Below are 21,610 nucleotides of genomic sequence, written 5' to 3'. Positions count from 1 at the left end.
TGCTGCATATGCTCCTGTACTGCTGCTGCTGCATATGCTCCTGTACTGCTGCCGCTGCTGCTGTCAGTTGTGTTCATCATCATTATCATCATGTAACTTCCAAACATTTATTAAGAAGTGTCCGCAGGTATAATCCTCCCCCTGGCAACAAAATCACTGATGCTGGAGTTCTGCTTCACACACCCAGACAGCATCAGGATGCTGTTCCCAAGAGGCGACAAAGGTCACCATTCAGTCCACCTCTGATGTCCAAGAGAGAGGAAGGAAAGGAGCAAAAGAGATGGACAGATGGTGTTTCCATTCAGAGCGAACGGTTGCATTTCTCTTCTTTCTCTCCTTCCCCTTCCTGCCTTCACTCTCTTTTTGCTTTTTTTGCCTTCCCTGTACAGTCGTCCTCCGAGGCACCGTGTCACCCAGCAACCATGCACCCCTATCAGGTCAGCCGGTGCACTCGGACTGCTTACAGTACCGTGTTTCAATATAGTCAACTCTTTTTTCACTGGACTTAGCAGTACATGACATGTAAGGACGTGATACAGTCGCCGGAGCTGAAAGCCTAAATGTGAGCTTATTCCGGCACTATCTATTTTCACTTTGGAGGAATGACGGATGTGTGCCGTCTGACTTGCTCATAATTTGATATCTCGACAACCTCTGCATCCAAGTGTCAGATGAATGAGGGATACTCTTTGGTTTCAGGCCGTCTGAAGCTGAGGGAGCCTATATTATCTGCTAACAAACATATTTCTCCACACTCTGCTCCTCCTTTAGTCACAGCTGTCGCCTGCCAAGTCTCTCGCCAAGTCCACAGAGAAATGTCTCAATCCCACAATTCCCCCAAAGCACACAGGGAAACTTGACCTCACGGGCATCAACAGGTGAACCAGAATAAAGAATGTGTCTGTTGTGCTAAAGAGGGTGAGAACAAGCTCAAGCACCGAGGTGACACCTCAGCTTGAATTTTTAATTAATTGCTTTGGTTTGCCGGTGTGTCTTTGACTGCTCCGGTTGTGTTGTAACATGCACAGTTACACGCCAAGAGAACTGTGGAGCTATCCTTTTACACTGCGGGCGCAGAATCATCAGATCCAGCCGGCAGGCGGCGAGTGACACCAAGCAATCCGTGAGAGGAGGGTAATTGGAGATCTTTGGGCTTATTCTGAGCATGCGGGATACACACCGATCGAGGGCCTGAAGAGGAACACCAACGGAGCTGAAGGCACTGTCCAACCCCAATGGCATTGGGCACTGCAAAGCAATGTGGGTAATATGGGAAAGGGAAACATCCAGTCAGAACGCTGGTAGGGCTGTTTGCAGCCTTTATTTGGACACAGCAGGGTCTCACAGCTGCAGAGCAGGGGGGGGGGCGAGAGGGAGTGAAATGTGACACTAAAATAACAACATACAGAGTGGTAAACATGTCACTGTTTGTGTACATGTTTGCTCAAGGTGCGTGGCTCCTGTAATAAATATTTAATGCCTCCTTTTAGTCAGCATGTGAAGTAAGCTGAGGAACTTAATGTTTGTATTTAGTGATTAAGCGAGACAGGTGAGGCTGAACAAGACAGGATTAAATACATCGGGGGACACGACGGCTCGTTTGGAGTGGGATGTGTGTATTAGCGAAGGTGCAGCGCAGACTGTTGTGAGTGTCGAGCAGACATAGGGCACAAAGAGTTTTCCTGGCAGGGGTGGCTAATGATGGTGCTCATTAACTCCAACCGTTGTAGGATATTTAGTTGTATTGTGGGGAGCCGTGCAGCCTTTACGTTTTAAATGATAGAAGCCAGGGTGTATCTGGTTGTGAATTGAGTCACTAATTTGTTGCAGATCAGCACTATCATCACAGCTGTGCCTTAACCTCCCTTTGTGGAGAGAAAATACTTTTCTCTTATGCGAGAGATTACAGGGTCTTAGAAGTGTTTGCTGACAGAGAGACTTTAATATGATGACATAAACTTGTAATCCATCTCAGATTGCTGGTGGGGTATTTATGAGCCTCTGTTGACAGCAGTACACCTGCTCTTCCTTAGTCCAGACCTGGGAACTCTGCCCGCCTCAACTAGCACCACTGCTGCCAGGGGCACTGCCATATTGGGAGAAGTGTGCGTGTGTGTGAGCGGAAAAAAAAAGGGAGGGGGAGTGTGTGTTTGTTACACACAGACGGAGACAGAAGGAGAGATGTGTGAGGCAGGTGGATCTGTGTCTGAGGGTTTGGATGGGTGGGAGTAAGTCTATCTTTATTCATTTCCTGGTGCTATAAGAGCCGGGATCAGTAGCAGTCATTTATTACTCCATCATTCAACATATAGAATCTGTTTCATGACAGAGGAGGCAATAAATATCTTGTTTACACAAAGTGTACTTGGTAGAACAAGAACAGGACCCTGCTGAACGACGTTGTTGGTGTTGGCATGAAGGTGCGATGTGAAGTAACAGACTGAATAGAAGTTCTGGGTGTAAAAGGAGGTTTGTTGTTATGTCGAGTCAGAGGGAATATCACTGCCTTCATCATGCTGCAGTCATTAACACACCAGAATAACATGCGTGTAGTGGAAACTGAAGATGTGCACACTTCAAAGGCACAAAAAGAATCCCTTATGATTTACTACATGTGTGTATCTGCAGAGAGCCTGTGCATATTCCTGCGTTCGGGACGTTTCTGGGCGCCAACCTCTATACACACGTAGTGACCAGATCGTAGGCACACATGCGAGAGGAAACTACAAAAATGGTGGACACGGCGGCGATAGACAAATGTCACGTGAAACGCCGAGCTAACAAAGCTCTTTCTAAAACGAAAGTGAATCTGGGGTTGGCTTTTACCCGCCGGCGAGCACCAACCCTCAAAGAGCCGAGGAGGAGGGGCCGACTTTAAATGTTGTGACGAATCCTTCTCATTGTGCCTTTAAAGCCGTGACGTTGTCCATAATTATTCATGTTCCGGCCCTTTAAATAATACACATTAATGCTCGATACACACGTGCGGACGAGTGTTACAGTAGAGAACGCATGTTTACACAGTAAACCATTTCTATGTGCAGTTTATTCACTAAGTTTACTTTTCTGTTGAATTTCAAAATAAATGCTCGCACCAAGAGCTACACCTACAGTGGAAAGCTGCACCTAAATTATTTATAGGATTTATATGACTAATTGTTTTGCAGTGTCTGCAGTTATTCAAATAGAGAGCAAAGAAATGAAAAGAGAAATCAATGAAGCAGAAATGTTGTTTTCTCTACATGTCTTTGCCGTGTTCTTCCACTAGACTGCAGCACATCGTCGCAGTTGGCTTCAGGATTTGTGAAGCACACACACACACACACACACAGACAAACTGTGAACCGTGTTAGGGAAAATAAAGGATAAAGAATAAAGAAGTTTGAATTGTTTCTTTTCCTCTTTGCATTTTTTTAGCTTTTCCGTGTACGATTCTCCAATAAATACCCTAAAATCTATGATATCAGTCTCGTACTGAAGCCAGCGGTGAAAGGCTTGTGCCTGTCTGTCACTTCATGCAAGTTGAGCAACGCCTGCAACTGTGTCTGTACGCAAACACTTACCTCATCCCACCCTGTAATCCAACCACAGCTGAGGGAGCAGCTTAGCAGGGCGAAACGATATATTTCAGCCATAACATAAAGTTAACGCACGGTTGACACACACACGCACACACACACACACACACACACACACACACACACACACACACACACGAGTGAGGAGGAACTGATTTGAAATGTCAGGACTGCTGACGGGCAAAAAGACGATGGGAAAGGTGTTGAAAAGCAAGGCCCTGACCTCTGACCTAAGACACTCAGATAGCAGGCGCAGGCCGAGACAGCTGTGGGACTCCTCCACTAACGTGTTAATGGAGGAGTTCGAGCGCTCGTTTACAGAGATCTCATTTACGCACACACAACCCTGATCAGATAAGAACAGATCTGTTTCAGCGGCTAATCTTAAATGTGATGAGGTTTACAGAGACCCGTGGCACCGGAATATACATAAATATCTTTGTGTGGGACGCCCTGGGGTATATCACACTACCTCACACTATAGGAACAGGAAACAGGACACGGTGCTTCCATGTCATGGAAATAAGGCTGTTGAGAAAGAACATATTTTAGGGACGCTTCTATGTCCCGTACATCCATCTGTACATAAATCCAGGCCGAGCCTTTCTCCCTGACAGCACTATCTTTGCTGCAACCCCCTACCCTCTCAGAGGGAGTCCCTAACTCCCCCCTTACCCCCTTGTCCCAGCACAGCTCCTATCACTTGCACCCTAAGCTGCTGGTATTCTTCAGGCCCTGATCCAGTTTCACATCAGCAACCATATTTAATTCAAAAATGCATTGAGTCAGGATTGTCCCTTAGTTACGGTTCAAACACACAACACATGAAACGGGACATACACCGCTGTGCATTTAAAACACACATTTTTTTCATCTTTGCCGTGTCGAGGAGGATCAACTTCCCCCCTCCAGCCTGTGAAAGCGGGACGACTCCAGAGCACTGCTGCCTTCCAACACGGCTGGAACATACGAGCAGGTTTTTTTTTGGGAACGTATGCTCCCCAGCTCAATATCCCATATGTGACACATTAAGGAGACCTTTCAAAGGGTTTTATGTTCTCGGCAATATGGTTTCCCCTCAGCCAAAACTTCAGTGCAGTGTTTCACTGGGTCAATATGTTGAAATCACACACCTACAGCTAAAAGCTTGCTGGTGTTCGACCCCAGAAATTGCAGGCAAGGCCGTTTCCTCGGCTTTAGACATTAATATGTCCTCAGTAGCTGAACAGATTTTTACTTTTCAAACTGCACGTGAAAGCGTCCAGTTCCCGCCCTTTTTTTCAATTTGAACTGTGAAGATAGTTCTTTCCGATCTCTTACAGTGTTAGTTTAGTATCAGACTATCAGCTGACTCCACTTAAAACAGAAAATGGTTGTTGTTACACTTTATTCTATGTGTTAAAGAAAGCCAGGCGAGCTGTTTCCAGTCTTTCTACTAAGCTAAGTTAGCCGGTTGCTAGCTGTACCTTTATATTTAGCTAGCATATGATTGTTAGCTCAGTGCATTTCCCCAAAATGTCCAACTTTTTATTAAGCGAAATGTTAAACTGTTGTTTTGTTTATGAAATGAAGCTTTTGGAGTGAAGACAGAACATTTAACTCATCAGAAGTGGAGATGACTGGTTGGTATGTTGAACGCGTATTGAAACACATTTTTAACTGTCAATCAAAAAGTGTTTCTTCTTATTTTCGTGCACAATGTACACGCACTGACGTACATTACTGTATACATACACAAAATAGATGCACGTTACAGACACCTCAGACACATACGGAGAGATTCATGTCAAAACACACACACGTGCACACACACACACACACACGGACTCCAGAAAAACCACAAAGATTGAAAGATTGGTGGCAAAACAAAAGAGCGAGTTGTGAGTTAGTGAGAGTGGAGGGTGGAGCTTGAAGGGCGTCTTGGCTGAATTTGAGAGCGTCACTGGCATGCCCACACCACAGCTGGTCAGATAGAAATAGAAGAGGCAGTAACTGAGCCCAGCAAAAAGGAGGAGCAGCCACTTTCCTCAGGGATGCATGTATGGATGAACGGGTCTTTATGTCCGTCTCTGTGTCTGAGAAGTCCAACGAGAGGGACTTAGAGATTTAGTTTAGCACGCGGTGGAGCGTTAGGTCAAGCCTGATGACATTATCTTCCCTCTGAATTAAGATGGCTTTCAAAATAAATAGTTTCTACTGGAATCTGACACACGTTGTTCCAAATGTCTTGTTTTATTCTTTCCACACAGAAAAGGTTAAAGGTCAAGATTTCTCTTAAACAGCTCAAAGAAATTGATTTCGACCTCTTCGATAATGTTCCTCCTTTTTCTCTGCTGACCAAGTTACTCACACTCGACAGTTTACAATTTAACTCTGCAAACATTTATTTAATCAGTGACAAACTAGACTAGTTAGTTAGATTTGAAAAGATCATGCATTAATGAATTAATGTTAAAATAAATCTAAATAAATGTTTCTGTGGGGTGGACAACCTTCACCTTCACATTGTCTCTGATTTACACCTTCACACACTGAGTGGGGGGGGGGGGGGGGGGTGAAGGTGTCACAATGCGCTGGTCTGCACACTGGGATCAAACAATCAAACCTACAATTAGTTGACAACCAACTCAGCAACCTGAGACACATTCATGATATCTATTGTAAAGATATAGCACGACGCGACACAGTCAGTCACGAGAGAGCACACAAAGTGACAATCTCATGCTGCTGTTCAAGAAACGTTGTACTTCTACTATTTTATCTTTTACCCCAATCATAAATAATACAACAAATGATTACTTCACACAACTAATCCCCACAATAGTGTGACTGCATCCTGTCAAAGTTTCCCTGAGCTACACACTGGATGTGCACACTTGTACAAACCTATCCAGTAAAAGCAGGATTCAGCCAACCATCTGTGCGTGTGATACTTACCTCTGCTGGTTCCCGTGTCCTGCGCTAATCCCCTTGCAAACTTCCAGGTCCAAGTCCCTGCAGGATTTCTATATGTAAACGAAATGCATTAACTTCTGTCTTTAAATGAAGTGGAGCAGCAGGCTCCCCGTCTGCTTTGCTCACATGGTACAACATTTCTCTCACGCGAAATAAAGGTTTCATTCGACACAAATGATAATCTTCCCTGTTCATGCGTCTCAGACTCCTTCCAGCTGCCTGTGTCTGTCAAAGAAACAGCCAATGCAACAAACCCCCCCAAACCCCTACGTGCACAGGACCATCACCCCCATCCCAATCCATCTCCCTCTCTGTCTGTCCCATCCCCCCTCTTCCTCCTCTCATCCTCCTCTCCATCACGCAGGAAGCCTGGTCTTCCTGAAAACAAGCGTCGGAGTGGGGAAAGGGACAAGGCTGAGGGGGGGGGGCAGGTACGAGAGGGGGAGCAGAGGATGTTTTTGTCGTTCCTCTGCCCCTCTGGTTGCTGCAGGCCTCAGTGTAGTCCATCCTGAGGAAACCAGGCTCACGTCACTGTCGCCAGGCCTTGGGCCCACACGTGCTGCCTGTTCAGGCCGCTATGACGCAGTAGCTCCAGCGCTCCAGCAGGCCCTCACACACGGGAGCTATAAACACATATGTGGATTAAAACCATGGGAAAGAAATGCTTTTCAGATCATAACGGCATTAACAAGCAGGAAAAGCCGACACAAAGACACATCGAGTGCATTTCAGTTACACAAAAGGGGTCAAATGAGCCGAAGAGAGATATTGTGAGGAAGGTTTGTGCTTTACCAGCTCATCACACTTTATATCGTGTAGTAATAACCGCCAAGCCACCTGCAAGTGTGGGAATTCCTCAGCAGGTGGTTTTCCAGAGACTCCCAGCGACTAATTTATTGCAAATCAAAAAATGTACGCATGCCACTTGTAGAGGTTGTCTTTTGTTTGCAGTTTCAAAGTGAAAGCTGTGACCATCCAGTAATTCTTGTTTTAATTTGAACTTATAATCAGCAGGGTGAGACGTGACTTCCACCCTGAATGCAGCTGCATACAAAGACTCACAATGTATTTATTTAAAGCCTCTAAAGTGTGCGGAAAATATCAAACTGTGGGGCGAAGAAAACTCAAAAAGTTCCAATTTTAGCATTTTGAACATCATTTCCTGACAGATGCTCTTCATCAGTAAGTGGAAATGTGTGCGTCACTAAAGGAAAAAGGATCCATCGCACAAATCGTTTCTAAAGGACACCCAGCAGCTGATATCTGACGCACTTAGACGAAAGAAAGTAAGTTTGAAACTACAGTTCATATGTATGGATATTAATATGAACTCTAATGAACCCTGTGAGTCGGACTCTCATCATATTTCTTTAGCACATCTTTTCAAATAAACACCCACTAATTTGAGAACAGAGCTCCTCGTATGCTAAATGTAGCATCGTTTGGGAACAAGGACACTGTGAGTGGAGCGCAGCCTGAAAGTGACAGAGGCCATAATAACAGGATGTTTACAGCGTGCGGAAACGCTGCCAGGGACGACCACGAGTGTGGCTGGCAACGCCGGCGAAGAGGAAATGCAGGCCAGCCATGTTCCCTGCAGATGCACCGAAATATAACCTCAACTGAGTTTTGTTTACAGACGTGACTGGGGTCTCTTCGGGTAGAGGTAAATCCACCGTGACCTCTGACCCCTGGAGAAAGCGCTGTAGAAAACACACACAAACACACACGGTTAGTGTTTGCTGAAGTGGTCAGCTGCAGATGACAGCGGACAGAAGGACGCTGGTGGTTTTTGACACCAAGGGTTGGGTGAAGCCCATTCAGTGTCACCAACAGTGTCTTTCTGCCGTCGGTGGTCACATATTGCACCGGGCTCCAACACTCACCACAACACATTCTCCAGCACCATGGCTATCACCGACTTCCTCGCAGCCTTGGACATCACTGCGGCTATTAGCGCTTGTAAAGGTGAGCGGAGGATTGTCACGGGAACGCCTTTGTTTCTTGCATTTTAATGTAGTTTCAGTGTCGTGATGTTAAACTAACGGGATGTGATCTTGTTTTACTTTCAGCTAAGGATTCCTTCAGCCCCAAGATGTTTTTCAAAACGGTGGGTTTGTCCAAGAAGAATCCGACAGATATCAAGAAGGTCTTTACGGTTTTGGACCAGGACAAAAGCGGCTTCATCGAACAGGATGAGTTACAGTTGAGTTTCCCTCACAGAGAATATACATACATACATACATATACATACACATATACATATTTAATGAGTGTATTGACTTCCCTTTTGGTTGTGTGTGTGTGTGTGTGTGTCTTCCTGTTCTTCATCAGACTGTTCCTGCAGAAGTTCTCCAAAGGAGCGAGGACACTGACTGCAGCTGAGACCAGAGGTTTCCTGCTGCAGGGAGACTCCGATGGAGACGGGAAGATCGGCTGGGAAGGTAGGCAGGTCTGAGGGATCAGGAGTCGACTTGACATGAATGTTCGCGTTGTCGATGCATTTTAGGTTTTATTAAACTTCTATGAATCACACTTAAGTTCTAAACTGCAAACTAAGGAGTGAAAAGAAGCAACACGCTACTTATTGCAGTGAAGTGTAGGAGCGACCTTTAAGAGCTGATCATGTGACTTTTCATATGAAGGCTAAAAGCCAATCAGATGCAAGGATTTACCCTCCGTCTATAATACTGTTCTTTCTTTTCTTTTCTTTTAAATCCTTACATTTTACTCAAAAACAAAAAAAAATGTAAAGCAAGTAGCAATTAGACTGTCAAAAATAATATATAGAAATACAATTATGGAAGAAATAAGAGGAGATTGGCTGAAAAAGAAACAAAAATAAATTATCTACATCACAGAAAGATCAGAGCAAGCTTTACTTTTTTACAAAAAAATAAAATAAAATAAACTTATTCCAGAAAGGAAAAAGAATCAAACAGAGAAATATTAAAAAAAATAATAATAAAATAATAAAAATAATAATAATAATAATAATAAAATAATAAATTAAAATAATAAATTAAAATAATAATAATAATAAAATAATAATAACGTTGTTTTAGTTTAATGAAATAAGAGGATTTCTACTGGATGAATGTGAAAGAACAGAATAAAAAATGTCTAAAACTCTGTCTTTTCTTCTTGCAGAGTTTTCTGCGCTGGTCAAGTCTTCATAAAACACGCGTGACCTCTTTGACTCGTCGTATGGTGATAATCTCAGGGCGCTCTTCTTTTTCTAATGTGTATTATCTTAAATAAATAGCATCCAGGGATCTTATGTGTTTAGAGTGATGAGTTGTAATGAAAATAAAGCTCCAACAAAGTAAATGTTGCCTTTCTGCTTTGTGTCTTTCCCTGACAGAAAAGTGTACCAATAAACAAACCTTTCTACGTGAAATGTTGACGCGTGTTTTGTTCCTGCTCGTACCCAGAGAGACGCTCGTGATGAGCACAATCCTCTCGCGTGCTGCGGGTTGTGATGTTATATTGAGCACTGGGAGAAGTCCAGCACCGCCCAGGCTTTGGTTTCTCCAATTAACGACATGAGCAACTTTCCACTGTGCAAATGAAGTGTTTGTCATTCTGGCAACCTCAGTGTGACACCGTACGTCGGGTCATTTGGTGTGAATTGAATGTTTACACTTTGACGACATGAACTTAACATTTCACCCATTTTCTTTGAAATTGTTCAGCTACAGTAAAAGTGATGCAGCAACATATTCAATATTGCAATATGAGTAAAAGTCCTGAGAAAGTATTAAAAGTAAAACATATTATGCTGAATACCTCCTGACAGTGTTGTATTACTATTATTATCTTTAATATATTAACATATACGATACTTTATGCTGTAGTTGACTGAGGTGGAAGTAATTCTGTTTCTTCGGGATGAAACTAAACGATTATTTTCAGTATTAATTAATCTTCTGTTTTATTTTCTCAATTAATCAATTAATCAATTAATCAATTAATCGTTTTGTGTGTAATAAATAAATAAAAATAAAAATAAATAAAATATACTCGTTTGTAAATCACATATGACAAAGAAAAGCAGCAAATCATCAACAGAATGAAAAACAACTTTAATAGATTATTAAAATAGTATTTAAATAATATATTTAAATACTTATATAAAGTAAAAGTACCTCAAAATTGCACCTACAATTAATAATAATAATAATAATAATAATAATAATAATAATAATAATAATAATAATAATAATAATAATAATAATAATAATAATAATAATAATAATAAACTTTATTTCTATAGCCTTTTTAAAAAACAAGTTTACAAAGTGCATTAAAATAAGAAATTCACAGATAAAACACAATGAATAAAAATATTAAATAAATCTTACTCTCTTGAGTAAATGGCGTCAGGACCGGACTCACTGGACCAATACCAGTCAGCGTCCAGCTCTATGGCACCGTGTGCTTAACCACTACAGCCCAGAGAGGTTTCTGGGGAGGGGGGGGGGGGGGGTGGGACACACAGCTGGAGAAGAATCTCAGTGATGGGAGGCCTGGGGCGGCTGGCAGAGCTGCAGCAGTGCGGGTCCAAGGAGTTACTGCAATGACCCAGTTTTCTATGCCAGCACATTTGCAGGACTTCTGTCAATGAGGCACATTTAATTTGCAACTTTCTTTCAGGCGGCAGAGAATGTGGGTCGCTTCTTATTCTGCTGCAGCACGAGGGAACACACTCTGGCTCTCAGATGGAGCTTTAGAGATTTTAAAAACACTCATTCGTTCACACAGAAGGGCCAAATAAACATCACGCTGCAGCTTCGAGCCACTAAGTAAAAGTCAAATCTCAATGTGGTTGTTTATTTTCTTTATTCCTAGACGCCCGTTATGAGAAATTAAGGCTAAATATTCCTATTTTTAAAATATTATTCTATTGAATGATTGTTTTTGTACATTTTGTACGATGTACATTTCAAATGTAAAGCTCTGAGTTGCTGTCTCGAATTGCAGACTTGCTTCATAGCTTGATGGGTTTCATCCCCGCTGTGAGATATCTGTAATTTAAACCTCATATTGAAGAAGGGCAGGAATAGTTCCCGTATCTATGGCCGAGTCGCTTGAGGTGAGAGACCTCAGCTGACCACAGCAGATGTTAAAGGCCAAAGATAAGTTTTACTGAGCTTTTGAGAAGATTTGAACTGAAAGTGCAGGAAGTGACACATTAGACGAGATATCTCAACCGAGTCTGCCGGTAAACCGAGAGTGTATTGTAAACCCATACGTTGTTCATTTACCTTTCACGTGATTTGTTCAGACAATTAAAATCTGCTGATATTTCAATATCAGCTCTATAACATATTAGTCACATCCCAACACTGCCACCTTACGTGTGAGAGGCACATGACAGCCTGCACCTGTCATGAGACCAAATATGGGCATGGAAAGAGCCTCTGGACTAGTTCCTTATTTAATTCCATTGTCAGGTCATTACGCAACCGCACGGTGGGATTCACACTGAAGTGTTAAAATGACGATGCCGATATCAGTTTTTGCTGTTTCCTAAAATAGCAGCGCAAATAGTTTCATCGCCATAAGGAGAAATGGTCTGAATGGGAGTAAGAGCTCCAAAAATAAAACCTGGCTGACGGTCCTCAGCCGCATGTCAAGTAGATTATGATTATATGTTATTATTATTAACGATAATGCATTAAACGTTGCAGAAAGTTTCGCTATAGAGACGAAATAGGTAAACTGTGCACGGGCACTTCCTGCAGCTCCTTTACATTCAGCCAAACGCAGCAGAGTAAAGTCAGTTATACATTCCTGTAAACAAAAAGCTATAAAGATTTCAAATAAAATATGATGTTTTACTAGGTGACCACATCACCTTCGCCTGTATTAGTCAATCACAACAACTTTCTGACACTAGAATGCCAGCGAAATCATTGCAGACATTTTACGCATACCAATTACGCACAGGCTCGTTTTGACCAAAACTGTACAGTTCAGCGGCACGTGTCAGGAATTAATCATCATAGGGGATCATGATGTATAGGGTGGCTTGTGCTTTACTATAGGCTGCATAATCAGAAACAATTACACAGTATTATATATATTTATAAATATATAATTCTGTTATTAAGGAATTACTTAGAAGGCTTATTTGGCCAAGATGGCAGTGTAAACTGATATTTAAAGGGCCATACACCCAATATTCTTCTATTCTAATAAAACCGTTTACATTACTCATGAGAAAAGTCTTTAAATACGTACAACACGGTGAAAACAGTGTGATTATTAAACAAACCTGTGAGAATAAGTATCTGTAATAGCCTACACGATACAAACCTGCTTGATCTGTCTGATCGTTTGTGATTCTAAAGTGTACTTCTTCACGCCGCGGAGCTCTCTGAGCAGTTCAACAGATCAAAACTACACGGCCACAGAGTACGTTTCATCCAAATCAGCAGCGTATATTCTTAGCCCTATGCAATATCAAGCACTTTTGCATAGGCATACACTTAGCCTACCATTTAAGCATCTTCATTTATGTGCATATAAATAGAACAACTCTGTCTACTGGACACATTTTTCGACGGACTGCTTTGACTGCTTTGCACACAGTGTCTATTACATAGCCTATGCATCATATTTCAGGTGCGGGATGGTATATAAGCCTGGAAAAGTGGCAGAGGGAGTCACTGCAGTGATCTGATTCAACTGAGCTCTTCCACTCTAGTCTTAGAGAACCCCAAGGTGAGTTTCACAGAGGAAGCTGCAGACCTTTTAAATCTTCTGCCTGAATCAAAGAGTGTTTCAGAGCTTCGACTCCATGCAATGGGATATAAATCGAGGAAAGAGCTCCGCAGGGCCAAAGTCAGAACATCAGAAAGTCAGAGTTTGGCTTTGGACTAACTGAGGAACCAAATGAGGAAAAAAATCTATTGCAACCAACCACAGCTGCAAAGGATATTTGGTCTTTTGCCTTGGAGGGCTTGGTTTTGAGAAAATTGGACTACCTTTTCTGATCATTTGGGGCTGCCTGAGAGGAATACTCACAGAGAGGAACAGTAAAATATATTGCATGGCATTAAGCAGATTACTAAAGTGCAATGAGGGAACTTAACATGTTTAAATTCAAAACTGCTTAACCCTGATTTGCTACAGCTGAACTGATGACTTGTCCTCTGCTCTCCTCCCTCAGTAAAAAATAAAAATGGCACTTGCTGGAACACTGAAGGAGGCTGACATCACTGCAGCCCTTGCAGCCTGCCAAGGTAAACCCCAGCATGAACATGACTCAGCACGGTGTAGGAGAGCCATAGATGAAAACTACACATGAAAAGTTTTCTTGCTCATTTGTAGCTGAAGGTCCTGCTGCAGAATTTAGTTGCTGAGACAGAATCACATCTTTTCTGCATTTAAAACGGCAAAATAATCAAAGAACTGGATCAATAGTGCAGCGAGAATGCAGAATGTAACTTTGCTGAACAACTGCACAATTTTGAACTATTATGATACATTCCAGAGGTGAATATTGTTCTTTATAATCCACTTTATTCATCAGATTTAGCTCATTAATACAACATATTATGCATTATTACAGCTTGTATAAACTAATTAAAATCCGCTCGACATTTACCAGCTGCAACTTTAAAGATAAACATATTAAAGCATTAATAATCCAATATAATATAATATATCTGATTCTGAAATGTTGCTAAAAGTCTTTACTTCACTTGAATGCAGGACTTTCACTTGGCGGTCTTACTACTTTAACTTCAGTAAAGGATCTGAGTACTTCTCCCACCTCTTCTGCACGTCTTAGCATATCGACGATGCATTCTCATTTGTAACAGCGTAGCTACTAGAAGAAAAGCACATCTGCAAACTGAGCTGAGAAGCTGAATGACAAACTGGATCAGTGCAAAACACACTTTCTGTGCGATACATCTACAACGTCTGACCCCTTTCCTCCGTCTCCTCACAGCTGCTGACTCTTTCAAGCACAAGGAGTTCTTCGCCAAGGTCGGTCTCTCCGCCAAGAGCGCCGATGACATCAAGGGAGCCTTCAAAGTCATTGACCAGGACAAGAGTGGCTTCATTGAGGAGGATGAGCTCAAGTAAGAAAGCAACTCTTAAACATTTAGCTGGAGCCTCTCTGACACATTGTAGTGCAGGGTTCATTTTTAGACCTTCCCAGAAGCTCCCGGCGCTCTCCTTGGAAGTAACTCGATGCCGACTCTCCAGCCAGCTGGGAATTTTGGGAATTAGATGCATTTCCTTGAGAAATCTTAAACGATCCAGAACTAAATACGATGAGATTCTCTGAAAGACAAACCATCAATTCATTATCTGGCAGAAGAAATATTTAAATGTTCCACTGTAATACTCAGTGCTGCTCTCTGATTGTCTTCTCCAGGCTCTTCCTGCAGAACTTCTCTGCCTCTGCCAGAGCTCTGACCGAGGGTGAGACCAAGGCTTTCCTCAAGGCCGGTGACTCTGATGGTGACGGCATGATCGGCATGGATGGTGAGGAAAAGAGCAGAACATAATCTGGAATTACAACCAGATTTAGTGGCTTCACACACAAGCCCTCCAAAGATCTTGAAATAACTTCTCTCTTTCTCTCCCTGCAGAGTTCGCCACCATGGTCAAGGGTTAAATGAAGAAACAGCCCAACATCCTCCTTCCCTACTCTAAAGGAACAATTTGAGCCAAGACATACTCTTCTTCTCCTCTTCCCTCTCATTCTCTCTCTCTCTTCAACGCTCTAAACCAGTTTTATACACTTGACCCTTCACCCCACCCTCCCCGCCCCTCCCCCACCGTTAACAACCTTCCTCTCTCTCTCTCTCTCTGGCCATGCTCAGCTCTTTGCTGTCCACGATGAATGTACCTTACTAAGTGTATAGCGTGGTTGACTTGTGTCTTTCTCTCTCTCTCTCTCTTTCTTCTGTCCTCATTCTACGATGTGAGTTTTTCTTACTGTGAGATCAGCGATGATGCACTTTTATGGAAAACGGACAGACGATGAGAAATCAATAAAGGTTCTTTTTCAATAACACAAGTCTGACCCTGGTTTTTGATATGGTTGGGAACAAGTGGAAGTTCAAAGTTACAAATGGGGGAAACAATGGTCTTCCTCAGCTTCTGCACCGAGGAAGACGATTCACACGATGGATCTGGGAACAGAAAGCACATTTTACAAAGTAGATCTCAGCGAGCGATCTTAAACTCCTTTATTAAATCATAAATCATCTTCACCTTGCTGCACTATCGATCCACTTTTTATTAAATCATTCTTCATGAAAAGGCCACAGAAACCAAAATGGCTACAAGTGACAGCACTAAACATTTAGCACAGTAAAGAAGCGCACTCTAATATGCATTATACAGGAATATTAACCTTAAAGAGGAGCAACATATCAGAAATGTTATTCCTCTGGTCGAACACAGCCCAACAATATTAGTCAGCACGAACAACTCTCCAAATCTAAAAACGAGAGTCTATAAAGTCACAAACTGCTCCATAGATAATTCATTAGGAAAGATGTTCCAGGAGACACTGAGAGGACCCAGAGGGATGCTCTCGGTACATGGGAACTTTATCAGTTTCATAAAAAACACTTTAAAAGTTGCCTTTCACACTATCAACACACACTTTCAGTGGGAGGTGTCATCCAGCTGTGGTGATGCGATGCACAAACACACTCGGGTGCACGAGCCTTCTCTCCTCTCGTACAGTGTGAGGTGGTTCATTCCCGTCGTGCACAAAGTGAAGATGTATCTGTGTGTTGACGTGGAGCAGCCACACGGTGGAGCCTCTGATCCGTCAGGAACTCACGAGGCGCTTCACTCACTTGATGGGTTAGGGTTGAACAACTTGGATGCTTGGAGCTTCACATGAGTCACATAAGTAAACGCTTTAATATAACAAGTGGCTTTGAGACGAGTGGACCTGCTGTAACTCACAAAGTGTTAAGGCAGAGGTTTAGTGCGTGTGATACTTTTAAGAATAATGAGCTTTATTCCCTTGGTTCTCGTTACAACCCCCCCCCCCCCCCCACACACACACACACACACACACACACACACACACCCCCTCTTTCTAATGCAATTAGTGCCGACTGGATTCACAGGAGACGCTGCTGTGTCAGATTGTTTGAAATGTTTCCTCTTTGCAGACAACACACTCATCAGTTACCAGTTCTCATGGCGACGAGGTGCAAACTTTGAAAGTAAAACACGTCCCTACCCAACCTGTGTGAAGGTGTGTGCAGGTGTGTGCACATCATAGTACACTAAACTCACCCAGTGTTTAACACTTATTACGCATAAATGAAATGTTTGTCACATGCAAACATTTCTTCAAAACAGCAGTGATATAAAAACAAAAAGTTATTTACTAAATGTTTTTAAAACCCAAGGCCATCATTGTATTATTATTATTATTAATTAATTGTTATAATTTTTTATTATTATTTTTACACTTTTAGCGTATTTATTTGTATGAATTATTATTATTTTTACACTTTTAGCGTATTTATTTGTCTGAATTATTATTATTTTTACACTTTTAGCGTATTTATTTGTATGAATTATTATTATTTTTACACTTTTAGCGTATTTATTTGTATGAATTGTCTTCTTCTTTGAACAGGAGTGTGTATGAAACGTGTATAAAAGTGCCTTGTCTAATTATTTTAAATGAATATATTTGTGCTTGTGGTGTATTTATCCTCTCCTGTCACTGAAGTGAACGTGTGATGAAATACAGACAGTTCTGCTCAGGATCAGGATCTATTACATCCTATTACAGAAAGTATTTCCAGTAAGTAAGTGTGTTGTTTTAACACAAGTCTTAAAATGTAAAACGTTGTCTTTGAACCTGTTGAGCAGGTTTATACAAATGAACTCTACTAGATCTCTTCTACCGACACAGCTTCTGATATCAGTGTGATGAGGAGGATAACACCCCCGTGGTGAGGCACGAGATGATTTATGACCTGCTGCTATGGGCATCTGAATTTAGGAGATTATTCACTATAAAGCCAAAGAGAGAAAAGAGGTCTGATTAAATTTGAGATGTGGGTAAGCTTCCACACAGGCACCTGTGGGGGGGGGGGGGGGGGGCAGTGTGCAGCGGATATAAACAGCGACGGTTAATTGGGCAGGTGAGAAGGTGAGCAACACGAGAAGGAGGCGGCTGGCTGCGGGAACATTTGATCCACAGACAGGTTGGAAACTCAAGCATCCTCCGGCGCATCCACCCCGGTGTATATAAAAGAGTGAGCCAGCTGTCAGCGGGCACCACAACGCCTTATCCTGCTCTCTGCTGAGGACCCGGACGGAGAGGAACCCCCCCCTGCAAACAGCGGTGAGTCCCACAGCTGCACGAGGGGAACACAGGTGTTGAGGTGTGCACCTGCCTGCTCTGTGAGCGAGCAGAGGAACCAGAGGAACCAGAGACTATTGCTTTTCATGTTTCATTTGTGCAGGTTTCAGACATGCTTCGTCTTTTCTGAAATTCTTTGTTCTTTGTACATTCTCCGAACTATCGACTAAAGAGGAGAAGTTGATCGATGACTTTATAGAATATGTTCTTCGTGCTGTTGGATCAATAACAGGATTTGTTTTCTATAAGATGATAAACATAATATAAAACACAAGATAGTGTGTGTAAGGAAGTGTATTTCAGCTGATGTGATGTCATGTTGATCTTTATAATAAGAAGCTTTTACGAAATGATGACTTACATCATTGTTTTAAGATATTAAAACATTCTTTCTTCTCATTGTAATAACTTATAGGATCTTATAGGATCCGGGGGTTATTATGAAAAGTGTTATTTGTTCATTTATTTGTTAAAATTATTATATTTTAGGAGCAGGGGCCACTGTTGAGGCTTTTGTTTGTTTTTTCATAAAAGACAATGAGAAGTGTAGTAGAGTGCCAATTATCTTGCACATCCCAATCCAATTAAGTGCAGCAAATAGCCTCAGTAATTAAGAGGCGCCGGGGGAAATCCAACCATCATAACATAATTATGATGAATTTATAAAATGAAATACGTGCAAACACTCGGGCAGCAAGTCGTAGATCTTTGAATTTACCATATTGCATGTACGCTTGTGGTTTTACTGATTATCTACTTGACAATTTAAGCATATTTGCCAAACAATGATGAATGGAGTTTTGAGGGGATCATGATATTAAGTGTGTGTGTGTGTGTGTGTGTGTGTGTGTGTGTGTGTGTGTGTGTGTGTGTGTGTGTGTGTGTGTGTGTGTGTGAATAATTTACAGAGCTTTTCTTTGACCCTACAGGACCAACATGTCGCTCACCTCCATTCTTTCAGCTGAGGCTATTGAAAATGCTGTCAAGGACTGTCAAGGTAGCATCCACACACACACACACACACACTCACACACACACACACACGCACACACACACACACACACACGCCCTGCCACTATTTGAAACTACTCATTATTCATTCATTCATTTAAATGCCAGGAATAAAACACAATATCTTTCTCTTTAAGTAACTAAAGTCACATCTAATTACGATAACATGCACAACAATCCTGACCCACGACCGACTCATGATGTGTCTCTCTTGGATCTTCGAAACACTGTCCGACATAATCTTCTTTACGGCTGCATTGTTTTCAATGTCGTGCAGAAACCTCTCAACTAAAATCATCTTACGTTTGAACAGAATTTGAAAAGGTTTTTAATCACATCGTCTGCTTGATCGGTGGCATGTGTGTGGTGGATTTAAAAGATGAAAACAGCGGTGGAAAATCTCCCACCTGGACAGCAGCCATATGCGCGTTTAATCTTCATATCAGCTGAACCTCGTGGCTCAGCTCTAAAAACCCATTTTTTTAAAAGTCTGTGTTTGTTTGTCACTGTACGTGTTTCCAGCTCCGGACTCATTCTGCTACAAAAAGTTCTTCCAGCTGTGTGGCCTGTCCTCAAAGACGCCTCAGGAAGTCAAAGATGTCTTCCAGATCCTGGATGAGGACAACAGCGGCTTCATCGAGGAGTCTGAGCTCAAGTGTGTGAAACAATGATACTGAGTTCATTACACCTTCGTCCTGAGTGATGCTGTAATCCATACGAGCCTTGATGCACTGTACACACACACAGATGCACTGTACACACACACACACACAGATGCACTGTACGCACACACAGATGCACTGTACGCACACACAGATGCATGGGACACACACACAGATGCACTGTACACACACACATATGCTTCATACTGTAACTACATTTTGAGATAGAATTATTCAAAGTGAGTTCCAGACTAAAGTAAAGAATGTGTGTGTGTCTGTCAGAAAGAGAGATTTAGTACAATCACACAATGGTATTACCCCCGAATAATCCACTCTGGGCAAAGTTGCGTTATTGCCTTTGAGTTCGGCTTTATAATTCACCCTGAGGGTCGAGTCGTGCCGTGCAATTTAGGAATTAGGGCTGCAAGACATGAGGGAAATATGCGATGCGTGATAACGTTCTTAAATATCGCGATAACGGTGTTGCATGCATTGAATAAACAGATATTAAAGTGTCCTCAGTTCTGCCTTTCTGCTATATATTGGGCAGATTTATGAGGAATTGGTGACTCAAATAGTTACTGAAAATATATCCTGTGTGTGTGTGTGTGTGTGTGTGTGTATAGGTACTTCCTGCAGCGGTTTGTCTCCGGGGCGCGGACACTGACCGAGGCAGAAACCAAGAGCTTCATCTCAGCAGCCGATGACGACAGTGATGGCAAAATTGGAGCAGAGGGTCGGTATCTGATGATTCAGATTGCATTGGTACAAAGTCCTGATGTAGGCAGAACTAAATCTCAGTGTGTGGAGTCAAAGCACCACTAAATAAATAAAAAACTAAAGTTTCTTTTTAGTAAAATATATGAAATCAAAAGTTTATTTTTTTATAAAATGCTTTGCATAAGTTGAATTGTATAAAATTGAATAAATAATAATTGTAAAAATCGAATAAACTTTATTTTACTAGATCCCAAAAGGAGGTTTTTGCAGATGTAATTTTGTGTTATTTCATCTTCTCACACGGACTGAACATGAAAGGAAAACATTGCATAAATGTGATGCGTTACATTGAATTTATGTAAAACTTTGGAGACTTTGGAGATCTTGAATCATGCAGTTAAGCTGTGCACTCACTAAACTTACAGTAAACAGACGACTGACTGTGAGACGAACAGGCACACCTTATTTGTATTAGCGTTGCTCTATAATGTCTGTGATCCGTGACCTCCAGATGCCCCGGTTACGAGCGATATCTGAGCTCAGCTGTTTTACGTAACAGGATAAAGGATTTGGACAAAGAATATATTCAGTGGTTATTTTACTTTCTTTTCCTCCTCTAGAATTCCAGACTATGGTCCTGTCCTGAGTCTCACAGATGGACACAGCTCAAGTCTTCAGTCTGCAGCCCCCCCCCCCCCCCCCCCCCCCCACCTCTTCTGATCCCAGCTTCCACTCCCAGTGATTGCTTCTGTTTTAATGATATTTTGTCCATTTAAAGACAACATACTTTTAACCCCCCCCCCCCCATCTCTGTCAATAAACATGTGTAAACACAGATCACCTCTTTGTGCTCTTTGTGCTACGATGACGTTATATTATATTCCATGTATGAGCAACAATAATGCATGAATGTACACAAATACTAGCTGATTCCTCAATAGCATGAACCATATGATGAGAGCAGCATCATGGGATTATTTAATCTGTGTTTAAATGTGACATAGACAAGGAAACCTTCTTTTTTTAACATACATTATATCTTAATATGAAGTTCTGCAAATGCAAGCACAGAATCATCACCTCACTGGAAACACACACACGAGATGAACATGGGTGCAGACTAATGTTGGTGACAATGTAGCTCATATCAGTGTGTCATTAATAGATCAGCTGCTAAAATGTTTACAATGATTTAGTTACGGTTTCTAAATCCATCAAACCGATTGGCTGAAAAGTGAGTTTTTTCTTATCATACTATATTTAATCTTTGTGCACGTTTGACTACTGTACCCAAAGACTAAATATAGTGTGAT

General features: G+C 41.9%; 4 protein-coding genes across 4 annotated transcripts in view; 3 read left to right on the top strand and 1 right to left on the bottom strand.

Moving 5' to 3' along the window:
• Window positions 1–6,567, bottom strand: part of LOC115024432 (serine/threonine-protein kinase LMTK2-like) — a 29,004-nt gene extending 22,437 nt beyond the window's left edge. Inside the window, exon 1 of the mRNA XM_029455963.1 lies at window positions 6,516–6,567. The gene's annotated coding sequence lies outside the window, so the exon portion shown is untranslated. The remainder of the gene's footprint in view (window positions 1–6,515) is intronic.
• A 1,619-nt stretch (window positions 6,568–8,186) lies between these two features.
• On the top strand, window positions 8,187–9,922 carry LOC115024471 (parvalbumin, thymic-like). The gene is made up of 4 exons (XM_029456040.1): window positions 8,187–8,501; window positions 8,606–8,738; window positions 8,868–8,977; window positions 9,684–9,922. The coding sequence occupies exons 1-4, from the start codon at window positions 8,441–8,443 to the stop codon at window positions 9,710–9,712; spliced, it is 333 nt and encodes a 110-aa protein (XP_029311900.1). The 5' UTR covers window positions 8,187–8,440; the 3' UTR covers window positions 9,713–9,922.
• Window positions 9,923–13,175: 3,253 nt separating this feature from the next.
• pvalb3 (parvalbumin 3) lies at window positions 13,176–15,576 on the top strand. Its single transcript, XM_029456636.1, has 5 exons — window positions 13,176–13,262; window positions 13,711–13,783; window positions 14,497–14,629; window positions 14,929–15,038; window positions 15,146–15,576. The coding sequence occupies exons 2-5, from the start codon at window positions 13,723–13,725 to the stop codon at window positions 15,169–15,171; spliced, it is 330 nt and encodes a 109-aa protein (XP_029312496.1). The 5' UTR covers window positions 13,176–13,262; window positions 13,711–13,722; the 3' UTR covers window positions 15,172–15,576.
• A 2,188-nt stretch (window positions 15,577–17,764) lies between these two features.
• Window positions 17,765–20,943, top strand: pvalb9 (parvalbumin 9). The gene is made up of 5 exons (XM_029456162.1): window positions 17,765–17,886; window positions 18,834–18,901; window positions 19,438–19,570; window positions 20,204–20,313; window positions 20,918–20,943. Exons 2-5 carry the CDS (start codon window positions 18,841–18,843, stop codon window positions 20,941–20,943), a joined length of 330 nt encoding a protein of 109 aa, XP_029312022.1. The 5' UTR covers window positions 17,765–17,886; window positions 18,834–18,840.
• Window positions 20,944–21,610: the final 667 nt, after the last annotated feature.

This window comes from Cottoperca gobio, chromosome 19, assembly GCF_900634415.1.
Source record: "Cottoperca gobio chromosome 19, fCotGob3.1, whole genome shotgun sequence".
NCBI lineage: Eukaryota > Metazoa > Chordata > Actinopteri > Perciformes > Bovichtidae > Cottoperca > Cottoperca gobio.
The sequence above is the reverse complement of the archived record's forward strand: the minus strand, read 5'-3'. Positions and strand labels throughout refer to the sequence as shown.